Source organism: Eutrigla gurnardus (genome assembly GCF_963514095.1).
Source record: "Eutrigla gurnardus genome assembly, chromosome: 6".
NCBI lineage: Eukaryota > Metazoa > Chordata > Actinopteri > Perciformes > Triglidae > Eutrigla > Eutrigla gurnardus.
In genome coordinates this window covers 16,675,248-16,688,015 of record NC_139920.1, presented here as the reverse complement: position 1 = coordinate 16,688,015, position 12,768 = coordinate 16,675,248, and the positions used below count along the sequence as shown (strand labels likewise).

The window sequence follows — 12,768 nt, the reverse complement described above, 5'->3', positions numbered from 1 at the left end:
GTATTAGTATAGGAAACTAAACTGTATTTTTAATTTAGAACTGTAGATGAAAGAGAAATATGACTAAGGTCTGTGAGGTTGGATAGCGGTGATTTGAGCTAAATGCTAACATCAGCATGCTAACATCCTCACAACCGTGATGCTGATGTTCAGCAGGTATAAAGTTCAATGTGTCATCTTAGTTTAGCATGTTAGCATCCCGACATTTGCTTATTAGCACAAATGCTGCATTCATGCAATATTGGCATAACCGAAAGTACAGGAAAACCATTCGGCTTACTGGAGTCAACGTATTATTCCACTTTGGTTAGCCCCACTGCTAGCCTTGTAGTTATACCAAATGAATATCCTAAATTAGATTTGTGACATATTTTTATGATATTTTTAATTTGATGTAACTACAATGGTGGATTTGCTGACATGTTGCAAGTGGTTTGTTAACACTTCCGTAGTTTAAGTCATCAAGTAAGAGATAGTCAGAGATTCCTTATATCTCAGATGCTCATAATATGGTCAGCAGCTAAAACCACCACTAGAGAGACCTGTTCTGAGATAGAAGAAGCTGTATGTGACGTAACCGAGATTGGGATTGTCTTTCTTCGGGAGGGAGATACGAGGTGTCCGTTTCACATTCGTGACAAATGGGATGAAGATGTCAGCATTGGTAGATGTAGAACTCTGGTATCCTCATTAACGGGCCCAGGGAGGATAATAGAGGCTCGTCCTTGGCCTCAAAATAACAATGAATACATGTGATATTGGAGTCGCCTGTGGCTGCGGGCCAAGAGGAAGACAAGGCAAAACCGTGTAGGAGGAAAAGAGCCACAGTGCTCACACAGCAGAATAGTTGAAGTATCACTTTACCCCCATCCCATCTTCTTTCTCTCTTTTTGTCCCCGCTCCTCGCATAATCTGCCTCCTTTATTTCCCACTCAGTTATGCCAAGTCGGCTAATCACTGGGTCTTTCTGGGTTAGCTGGTTAATTTGGGTGAGCTACAGTACCTCAGTGAAGATGCAAAGAAGCAGGAATTGAGTGGTTGTATCTGTTATTAAGCCGGTATTAAATGAGGGAAATGATGCAGTTTACTATTCAGTCCAGGAATGATCAGGAACAGAAGCCAGACTTCATGCCCAGTCGATGCAGCCTTCTCCTTCAGACAACCACAGACTGGTTCTCTAACTGGCTGAACTGAGCATTATCAAGGGGAAGGGGGGATTACGAATTATGAATAAGCGAGTGGTGATGATGAATATAGTGGAGTGAATAGTGGCCTTTGTGGAGCAAAAAGACCTCCTTGTTATGTAGTGGACACATGCCAAAGTGGAGGAAGGGTTTTCTGCAACACGGAACAAAGCGACAGGGATTACACACATTAACAACACAAACTCTCACTAATGGGCATTTCTGGGTTGTGTGCGGCAGGTTAAGGATCACAGCAGCACCATGGAGTTTTAGGAAGATATCAGGTTGGATCGTGGCCAAAAAATTAATTAAGATGGAATTTATGACACAGAAATACGCTTGTTTTTTTTTGTTGTTGCCAAGAGATGGATGAGAAGATCAATACTGCTCTCATATGTGTGGGTTGACTCACCGGATGTAGACTGTCGGTACAAGTTTGCCATTGGCCTTGTATTGTGTTCAGTATTCTCCTCGCCTTCATGTATCTATTTTGCATGGGCATTGATTTTGTGTAAAAGAAATACAAAGACACCCCTATACCAGAATGATAATGTGTGGACCTAGACATTTCGTAAAACCCTGGCACATCGCTGTGGAGATATAGGTCTGTCTATGCGAGACAAGCGGTCACCCCTATTTCCATTCTTGCTATGCTAAGCTAACCGGCTGCAGCTTCATTTTGAACACAAACACCAGAGCAGTGATGATCATTTCATCTACCTCTGACAAGAAAGCAAACACACAACATATTTCCCAAGATATGTTGCCATTTCTTTAACTTGATTTTTTTTTTTTGGAGGTACGCCCTCTGCATGGCAATGCAAATTTAATCATGATGGCACAGACATTTTTATTAATCCGAGCACACAGGCGGTCATATGCAGTAGAGCTGAAACTCGATTACAAAAAAATGCTCGAGATTAACAATGTATATGGGAACTGTTCATTTTTTATCCGATTACTCAATTAATTGATGGAATAATCGGTAAATTACTCGATTACAAAAAGATACGATAGCTGCAGCCCTAATATGGAGAACCGACAACTGAAAAAAAGAAAAAAACAGTCATACATTTTTAAAGAGCTTTAACAGAGGGCATTAGTGTCTAATGTGGGCCTGTTACTGTACATCTGATGAACAACCTTTTGTACGGGAAAGTCATGCACAACTGTTTTGTGAAGGTTAATTGAATTATGAAATGAGCTTTCATCAAATTGAGATTCAGTTTGTGTCTCAGGAGGTCATTCATTATTGCAATTATTACATAATCAGTCACTCTGGTGTATTGAGAGAACCTGGGTATTTATATTCAGGTCAGAAATGATGCTGGTGTCTATGGTGATAAAAGAAGAAAGGGTAATACAAGTGAATTTGGAGAGAAGATACTGAACAGTCAGTCTAATGGCTTAACTGATGTGTATGACACACGATATTCTATTCCAGGAAAGGAAAGATGGGCGGGAGGTTCATAGTCCGATCAATACCCAGAGAATCCAGTGATTATTGTACATTACACCATTCCTCCCATTTCCTTTCCCACTCAATGACAAGCAGAGGAAGACAGCTTACATGATTTAGTTCACTTTGATTTCCTCATCTCTCAACAGCTTTAACAGGGGACCCCAAACTTCCCTTACCCAGGCCACATCAGCCAACTCTGACTGGGGCATCCCGAGACGTTCCCAGGCCAGTGTGGATATATAATCTCTCCACCTAGTCCTGGGTCTTCCCCGTGGCCTCCTCCCAGCTGGTCGTGCCTGAAACGCCTCCTGAGGAAGGCGCCCAGGGGGCATCCTTACCAGATGCCCGAACCACCTCAGCTGTCTCCTTTTGAACAGGGGTACCACCTACCCGGCCTGCCACTCCACTCTGGCACTGTCCCTGACTTCCATACATTGTTGAAGAGAAGTGACAGCCAAGACAGCCCCTCGACCACCAAAGCCTTCAGCATTTCTGGACTGATCTCATCAATCCCTGGAGTTTTGCCACTGAGGAGTTCTTTGACTACCTCAGTGACTTCCACCAGAGAAACTGACAATGATTATCCATCAGCTTCCATCTCTGCCTCTAAAATAGAGGGCATATCAGTCAGATTCAGGAGTTCCTGAAAGTGCCCCTTCCACCGCTCGATTACCTCCTCAATTATGGTCAACAGTGTCACATCTTTACAGAATACAGCTTGGATGGTTCCCCGTTTCCCCCTTCTGAGGTGCTGGACGGTTTTCCAGAAGCACCTTGGTGCCGACCAAAAGTCCTTCTCCATGGCTACTCCGAACTCCTCCCACCCGCTGCTTTGCCTACCTCACGGCAGAGGCTGAAGCCCATCGGGCCTGTCGGTACCTTGTAACCGCTCCGTAGTCTTCCAAGATAACATCCCAGAACAACTCCTTCTTTAGTCTGAAGGCTTCCCTGACCTCCGGTGTCCACCACGGTGTCCGAGGGTTACCGCCCCATGAGGCACCTAAGACCTTTAGACCACAGCTCACTGCTGCAGCTTTGGCAATGGAAGGTTTGAACATTGCCCACTCAGGTTCGATGCCCCCAACCTCCACAGGGGTGCTAGATAAGCTCTGCCGGAGGTGTGAATTGAAGATCTCTCGGACAGGGGGCTCCTCCAGCCGTTCCCAGTTCACTATCCGTTTGGGCTTACCTGGTCTGTCCAAAGGTTTCCCCCACCCTCTGACCCAACTCACCACCAGATGGTGATCAGTTGACAGCTCCGCCCCTCTCTTTACCTGAGTGTCCAAAACATGCGGCCTCAGATCAAACGATACAATCACAAAATCGATCATCGACCTTCAGCATAGAGTGCTCTGGTACCATGTACACTTATGAGCATCCTTATGTTTGGACATGGTGTTCTTTATGGACAGTCCATGACTAGCACAGAAGTCCAGTAACAAACGACTGCTCGGATTTAGATCAGGGATGCCATTCCTCCCAGCTGCTCCAGGTATCTCTATCATTGCCCATGTGCGTATTGAAGTCTCCCAGCAGAACTATGGAGTCCCCTACTGAAGCCCCATGCAGGACTCCATTCAAAACTGAGCTTGAGGAAGATATATAGCTTTTCATTACATTTTTTAATGGAGGACTATTGCAGTAGGAGCAGCATAGGAAGTGTAACATTGTTGTTTTATTGAAATGTATAATGATGAGTGTATAATAATGTTCATTTGAAACTAGTGCAGGATCGAGCAAATTCAACTGGGGCATTTGATTTGACAGTTCATCTTCAGGAAAGTGAAAAACTGGATAAATCAAATGCAAATACGGATGTTTGAGCAGAGTGGCAATGCTCTTTATTTTCCATGACAACTGATTTCTTCTTAAACACTCCACAATTGCAGCCCCCTCACAGCTCTTTCCCAAGGGAAAGGAAAGAGTGAAAGAGGGAAAAAGCTGCAGAACAAATGATCTGACCATGTGAGGTATGTAGACGGTACACAGAGTATATGTTCTTTTATTGGGGATGGTGTGGGCTGAACAGCGAACAAAAAGACCAGGAGAAAAGAGAAAAAGGAAGGCAGAGATAATATATGAGAAGGAAGCTTAATGAAAGCCTGTAATTTACTGTTGAAGACTTTCATCGGTCAACATTGACGATGTGCAAACATACGAGCAGGAACAGCGCGTTCCCCTTGGATTGTTTCACCACATTCAAATTTTTTATCAAAAAGGCATGGGCCGAAATCTGACTGGACTGCAGATGAGGAACAAAATATGTAAAACTAAACAAAACTAAACAAAAAGAAGAGTACTAATTCCACACTCCAATGTCCTCAAGTCCTCAGACCCTTCAGTGTAGCAGCCGAGCTTTGTTCGAACCATCATAACCTTATTTAATTCTAGTGACAACCCCGGCACTCCCAAAAAGATCAGACTGAATTATGGGAAACTGTGTATAGGATAAAAGATATAAGATATAATATAAGAGACTTGGGTTTTCATTCAATGTAGATATCAAGTGGCTTCAATGAAAAGCTGGAAGAAGCTGATACACAATACAGATGATACTGTTGTAGTAAAAGAACAACTGTAATGTCAGGGCTAATCTAAGATTAAACAGAATCCTCATCACTATGACACTTATTAAAGTAGGTTCAACACAATATAAACATGTAAAATGTTAAATTTGTATTCAAAAGCAGATTTAATCAATATTTTCAACAATCAAATGGCATCGTTCATACAATGTGACACAGTGAAAAGGTGCTCACAGTGATCGACCTAATGACAAGTATCTTGCTTGGCTCTACAGTGAGTTTCAGCTCATTGTTGAAGCTGTCGGATGTAACTTTAGCGTTTCGGTTCACTCTCGCTGCTCTCACAGCGCCGTTCTCGGCTGCAGCAGGCGGCGCTTACGAGTGCTCTAAAAAAGCTCTAAAAACTCACTGACGCTACCCGCTCAGCAGCACACAGCTGTTTTTGAAGGTTAATGGCATACAGAAAGCCCAAGGGCTTATCAAACAGCCAACTTCTGGCTAAGTATTAAAATGAAGTGATTATTTTAAATATAGCATCTACATCAACAAGGGAAACTGGTTTATAAGGAAGGACAGAAAGGGGAAGGTTCTGCCATGAAACTCTGCCGAGCTCTTATCTGTCATCTACAGCTGTGGGCTCGATGCTAATATATGAGCACAAAGGCTTGTTTCCCCCAATTACAGAGCAGTGCAGAAGTTCAGTGTCTCTGAACATCTCAGTTGGAGCTTGATGAGCACTGATTCAATTCCTCATACGCACTTAACAAGCTCTCTTCCTTCCCTAAAAGGTAAACACACAAAGCAACGCAGGAGAAAAGGCAAAGACAAGCACCTCTCAACCTACAAAATGTAATATAGCAGCTAAATAAAACAAGTCACAGGAGAGTCTTAAGCGGGTACAAAGAATGATAGTGAGGATGAAGAACTACAATACAGACTACGCTTAAAGATTCCCTTGCGTCTCACTGACTTGGATGATATGTCCTGTTATTAGCTGCATGGGAAAGAGCGTTGCTCCCCGACGTGTTGTATGTTACACTTTCGCAGCCCTTGAGCATTCTCTAGAAGCCGCGTGGCGAATGCGGCGCGATCCCCCCACGGCCAGGGCTAAAAACAGCATTCTTCACCATGGTCATTGTATTTCTCATGGCTTTCCTTAGCAACTACCCCCCCAAAAAAATCTAATCCAGGTCTAGTCATTACAGACACAGAGGAATAGGACAGGGTGACCGAATGCACCACTTTTCCCTTCAGGAATCAGTCCCACACAGAGGGAGGCTGGTTATTGACTCCGCTTTGATCCCAGAGAACAGAGCCTAAACTCCCAGATAAGGTCTCTGCGACAAGCGGCTCTCTCTCTCTCTCTCTCTCTCTCTCTCTCTCTCTCTCTCTCAGTGCATTAAGCCTCGGAGTGTGCATTATCATTTTCTGCTTATAGTTTGATAATCTTCAAGCATATAAATAGGAATAGTGCAGATTTCCAGAGAGCATAAATGGGGATTTAGAAGTTGGTTGGCTTGAAGCAAAGATACATTACGGCTGATATGATTAAGCCATTAAAAAAGCATAAGAATCTAGGGCAAGTGAACAACCACCGGCAAGACAGATGGTTTATCACAACTCTGGGACAGAAACATCCTAAAACATAGCTGCATCTAATGGCTCTGGTTACAGGTATCAGCAGTCACAGGGGATGCCTGAACCTGAAGGTGTCTGTGTGGGTGGTGGGCTAACGGTATGTAAAATATCCTATTTGTTTTCTCCTGATATGGATTCTAATGCCTCGACTCACAGAACACTACTTCTCATTGGACTAATTTTTACGTAATGTAACAGGAAATCAGCTGTCCACCGTGACTGAATGACTCTAACTGATAGAAGAAAGTATATTTAATGTGGATTGGCCACATCAGGGATGATTCGTGAGCAGCTTAATAAGGCCAGTATCGGATTGGTGCATCCCTAATCCTCACAGTGACAGGAGGTGATGAATCCTGCGTTTGGGTCGCTCTCCTGAGCAAATACAGTCGCGGCGAACTAAACTAACACCAACCGCCGTGTTTACCATCATCTCGCCACCAGTTTCACTGCAATGATCTTTATTAGGCAAGTTCACAATAAATATGAAGTGTTGTTATCACAGTAAAAAGCCACTTAGTTTTATAGTTAGCCTGATGGTCTGCTTAATTCCATCATGAAAGGTCTTCCTCATCGAGAGCTGGCTCTCCATAGTAATCTGTCAGTTGCCCGTTTGACCCTTACGGTAAGGTTAATAAAGCCCCAACATTACCAGCGGCAAGGTCACCCCACATAGAGGCGATTTTCCTCGCTCGCTAATGCAGGTAATGTGCAGCGCAGCACTTATCCGAGAGAGGGAGAGGAGAAGGAGAACGGGGGAAGATTTCTCTGCAGAGCATGCAATAAAGGGAGCGAGATGGGCAAAGAGATGCAGAGAGATAGGTTCAGAGTCATTAGGCACAACACACTGCTGTCATTATATCACACTGCATTACAATCATCAGCTCCTTCACTAATGAAGCTGTGGGAGGGCACAGAACCAATGGCTCGGCGTGTCTGCCGCTGTGAAAAATAGCTCTTCTTTTAGGGAGTTGGGTGTGATGCACTTTCCTCTCAACCTGCCTTCCACTGCTGTTACTTAAAGCAACTGTGACACTGAACCTAAATCTGTCTGAAGCAAAGCTGAGGTATTCTACTCGCTTGAGAGGCAGTGAGACAGCAGAGCCTCGGCCATGGCTCTATAGATGAGAGCAGATCCCTGCTTAATACTTCACAAGTGCAGATGTGAATGCCAAGCATCAGGGGTCAGAAGAGATGTTCATATACTCTCATTAAGTTTTACTTTACTGTTCTTATACGGTTCAGCAGTTGCAGCCCTGCTCAGATATAGACTTAGTTCACGATGCATATTGTACTGTTATAATGAGAGAAATATTGGAATTCCTACAAATTTTAAAATAGGCAATTAGGAGCAAGTGTCACAGCCGATACCCATTTATGTGGCTACATTCATTACTGAACTATTTAGGACACTGTCCTGTGAGAAACCGCTCAATTACCTCATTAAGCCCCAAGTTTCAGCAGCCCACAAACATTTTTTTTGAATAACCTGAGGATGAAAAACAGAATAAAAGTAAAAATGTAATTTATAGTACAACGGAGAGAGTTTAAAATCACACAGATTTACGTGAATATATCCATAGACTCAGAATTTAAGGCTGCAATCCATCACTTTTTCCAAAGAGAGAATTAATACAACCACATATCCTCAGACAAGTCCTGAATCCTAAACCACCGCATTGCTGATTGGGCAACCACAAATTACATGACCTGATTTCCAGAACAAGAGGGAACACAAACTAATTGGCGGGACTTTAACGTTGCGTTTTCTAATGACGGGTGCTTAATTAATCTTTGAGACGGCGGTTTGTGAGTGCTGGAGCTACAAAGGAAGATGGCTGAGAGGATCAAAGTCTAGTCTACTGTGCAGGGATTAGGAAGATGTGGTGGATGCATGGAGACAGTCCCGCATCCAAACCTCCAGTGAGGAAAATCTTTCCCGGCTGCAGCCAAAATCTCAACTGGAGAAATCGCCCTGACTTGCCGCTGTGCCGGCGAAGCGCTGAGTGACACTGACACGTGTGAGGGCGGTCATCTGATATCACGGTAATCCCACTCAAACCCAATCCTTCGGCTTCATGACCCATCCGAGGAAATACACATGCAAGTGAGGGCATGAGGTTTCTAGAGGGCGAGACGGTCACTGCTTGGTACAACAAATCCAATATTTGACACGTCAAACAATAACTGTGAAGCAGTTCTTTTATTATCTGGGATGCTCTTCAGTATATAAGTTTAGACATGTTACCATCCGTGAGGCTGCTGCATGCATTCACTGTCATACATAATATTCTCCCCCCAAAAAGGACCAAAACAGGCACTATTGGATTTATGCCTGACAGGTGACCCTGATGCAAATTCTGTCCACAACTGTAGTGGCTTCAAGATTAGTTTCCTTGCCCTTTATTATTTAGTTATAAGTTGTTGTTTTTTGGTGGGGAGAAGAAAACGTAATGTGTTCCTCACTGTTATCTCTGTGACAGGGTCATTCATTGAACAATTACAGGTGTAATGAGGATGTGGCTGTACACTACTCACCTACTTGTGTGTGAATTGTTCAACCCTGCAATCATAGTACGTTGGTCTTGTTTGTAATAACGTTGCCACTCTAAAATCGCTGCCTTTTCTTGTGGATATAATATTCTCTTTAGCAGTCGGCTGAAAATACTCTCAAACCTACTGATGTAAATGAAACCCGAGAAGAAACAACACCTTATCGATCGATAGGAACCCAAAACCCAAAGTTGTCAAGTGTATTTAAATGTCTTAACACATGCAGAACATTGCCTTAAAATCTGATTTCAAATCAAAAACTACCTGATCAAAGAATAAGGAAGTAAGATTATTCAATGCAGCTTTCGGTACTTAACAGTTTTGATGCTACAGATGAGTATTGAAATGCTCAAGCTGCTCAACCCTACACATATTAAACCACATTTATCAAGGGTTTGCTATCAGTAAACTCTTATGCGAGAGTCGATATATTTAATATCTGCCTTCATCCGTACAGGTTTGGACTCCCAGTCCTGCTCTTTACTCCCAGTAATGCTTCTAGCTAACCTTGCTGACCCTCCTGAAACCCCTTTAGGACCCGAGGTGGAACCCCTGGGTGCACCGGGCCGCTCTTCCAGTCAGCAGCTCAGGTTACCTCGACCAAGATTGGAAAGGGGCGCTCATCGGCGGACGGCCCACTGCTCCACTGCATCACTCTGCAGTACTTGCAGGGAGCACAGAGGCAGTCTGCACCCTGCACACAGGAAAACAACTCGGCAGCTGAGGCTCTCTCTCTGCCCGGCTAATATTGTGTTGTGTTCCAAAAATAGCCACACTTGGAAAGTCTCGCTACAAGACAACTATGAATTCGCTTGTCCTCATCCACTGTCCGTGTCATGGAGTGAAAACAGGAAGCATGTTTCTTATGCTTACCCAGTTTAAAAGGGAGATAATACTAGAATATGAAGATTCCCTAAATAATAATATACAGGGCAGCAATGAAGTATAAACCACAACACACATATAACCCTACCACTTTATGGTAATATTATTGTAAGGAAGGCATCCTTTATGGCTTAATCCTCAAATAAATAAATAAAAAAAAAACATGCACCTGCTCCATGCAACAGCATGGCAGCTAACAGTGAGGCAATAACGTGGAAACAGACAGTGGCAGCAGTGGTCTGGTCAGGCTACAATACTAAATATATAATACTAAAAATCCCTGGATGATATCATGAAGCATATCATTATTTGGTTACCTGGCAGATCTCATAACAGAGAAATTAACGGAAACCCTAAAATAAAAATAAAAAAACAAGCAGCCAATCCTCGAGGCAGCCTATAAGGATGCGGTGGAAAAAAACTATAGCAGCAATTACTACTAGGCTGCCCACATACAGAGGAAACGGGCTCATCGTGACAGGAGGTAACCGAGAATAAGGTCAAAAGCAGACACGAGGATGTGCCAAAATGTAACCATTTATCTGAAAAAGGATGTAATAGCAGTGGCTCGTTTTTAAAAACAGACACGCGATACATGTCCAAGCCATTATTTACAGGCCTGCGGTCTATTCAAGCTGTACTTTTGGGACGCCCTCGTGGAGACAAAAGAAGGGTGCCGCGAGGTGCATGATGGTGCGGCGCTCGTTTCATCACGTCCACCTGTCCTCTCCCCGTCTTCCTTCCTGAAAACCGCATCGTCCCCAGCGAAAAGAAGCGCACTCGACTCACCCAGGACGCCGGAGGAGCTCTGTGCCTGGGCAGCGCCCGGCTCCGGCCTCTCCGCGTCTCCCTGCTGCGCTCGGTGTCGGTGCCGGGAGCTCTCGGCGCCGTCGCCGGCGGCGGACGCACCGCTGGCGGCCGCCGCGGCGCCTGACGCTGCCGTCCCCGCGTCGGGCATGCTCTTCAATCAGCGAGGAGCGACGGACGATGAAGATATTCTCCGGGAAATTGGACAATGATATCGCATCTCAGGAGGAGGGCAACGCATGGGTGTAGCGCGGCGGCCGGAGGGAGCCCGAGTGGAGGGTTAGACGCGTGTGAAAGTGAAGTGAAGGTTGTCGGTGCGGCGGCGGATCATCCTGGTGGTACTGTGGAGCAGGATGCACGGCTGGATGGAGAGAGCGCTCCTCCGACGACGGTGGAGGAGGGACAAAGAGAGGGAGGGGGGGTGTTTACACGCGCACACACACACGAGCGCGCGCACACACACAGTTTACAACAAAGCATCCTGATCATATGAGTATTGTTCCAGATGACCTCAGACTATTTGTAAAAGGAATTCCTTCATGATAAATTGAAATTCAAATATTAAGTCAGGTTATGAAGCTATTCATTCAAACTCAATTCGTGTACAACCAACTTCAAGACTTTAAAATCCCCATTAATTGAATAAATTCAGATATGCATGTCTTGAAGTTGGGATTTATATTTAATCGCCCTGCTCTGACCCCAGTCTGCCAGCAGCCAGCCTTCAAAATGCCGCCAGAAATAAAATCCACTTGTGCATGGCTTATTATGATAACATTACATATCTGATCACCAAAATGCCGATAAATTGCCTTGCTCCTTAAGAGTTTTATGTAACCTACCTACCACCTTGAAGGTAATAATCCAGCCAGTAAACTGTTGTGTGAATGCCCTGTCCTGGAAGATCACATAGATTATGATTTATTTATAAATGCAAAAAATATCTTTAAAGATTAAATTTTTAGTGACACTCAGGTAGGGACAAGTGTGCCTCTTCACTGAAATACTCTGAAATACTCTACACTCTGCAGCAGCTCTATAATAATCATCATCATTTACCTCACAAAGCAAATCCTGTTGTTACGTGTGCTCACAGTTGTCTCGTGTCTTTGCACAAACCATATACCTACCAAAGTGAACCTGCACCCAAACACAACCTTCAAAACAAAAACGGATCAAGTTGATGGATCCTTTAAACGGGGTACGGGGTTCTGTCGTAAATATGTGCAGTTTTACAAGCAGCTGAAGAGTTGTTAAACTGTGTGTGTGTGTGTAATGAAGGTTAATCTTATTAGATATTCATTATTATTAATTTTCTTAGGATCCCAAATTACCAGGATTTTTGTTCAGAAGAGAAAAGATGTTTGTGTATTGATGGTGCCCAACAGCTGTGAGGTGGTAGCTGTCATGTTTTGTACACTCAGAGCAGCTTATAAATTATAGAGATCTCAGGTTGATTGCTCCGAGGGCCTCAAGCCGTGTTTCTTCGTCATGTATATACACAATCCATCTCCTTGGTCGGCCCTCCTGGATAAACCGTAGTTCACTGTGCAGAAGGCAGACAGGCAGCCCTCCCCCTGTACAGCTCACAGCCCATAAGTACCTCGTCTTCAAGCATAAATTCTGCTTTCTCACCGCCCTCTCTGGGCTGACAGCTGCAGTGGGACACGGACACACACGCACACACACACACACACACACACACACACACACA

At 44.2% G+C, this 12,768-nt stretch overlaps 2 protein-coding genes across 3 annotated transcripts in view; one reads left to right on the top strand and one right to left on the bottom strand.

Annotated features, from left to right (window-relative positions):
• The window catches only part of ano8b (anoctamin 8b), a 34,038-nt gene extending 22,496 nt beyond the window's left edge, over positions 1–11,542 (bottom strand). The window contains exon 1 of one of the 2 annotated variants that reach the window (XM_084012102.1): positions 11,037–11,542. In XM_084012102.1, the coding sequence (XP_083868228.1) occupies positions 11,037–11,205 (169 nt within the window). In that variant the 5' untranslated portion in view covers positions 11,206–11,542. The remainder of the gene's footprint in view (positions 1–11,036) is intronic. The other variant, XM_084012103.1, reaches the window with a different exon arrangement.
• Positions 1–12,768, top strand: part of gtpbp3 (GTP binding protein 3, mitochondrial) — a 39,948-nt gene that overhangs the window by 11,646 nt on the left and 15,534 nt on the right. The window lies entirely within an intron of this gene.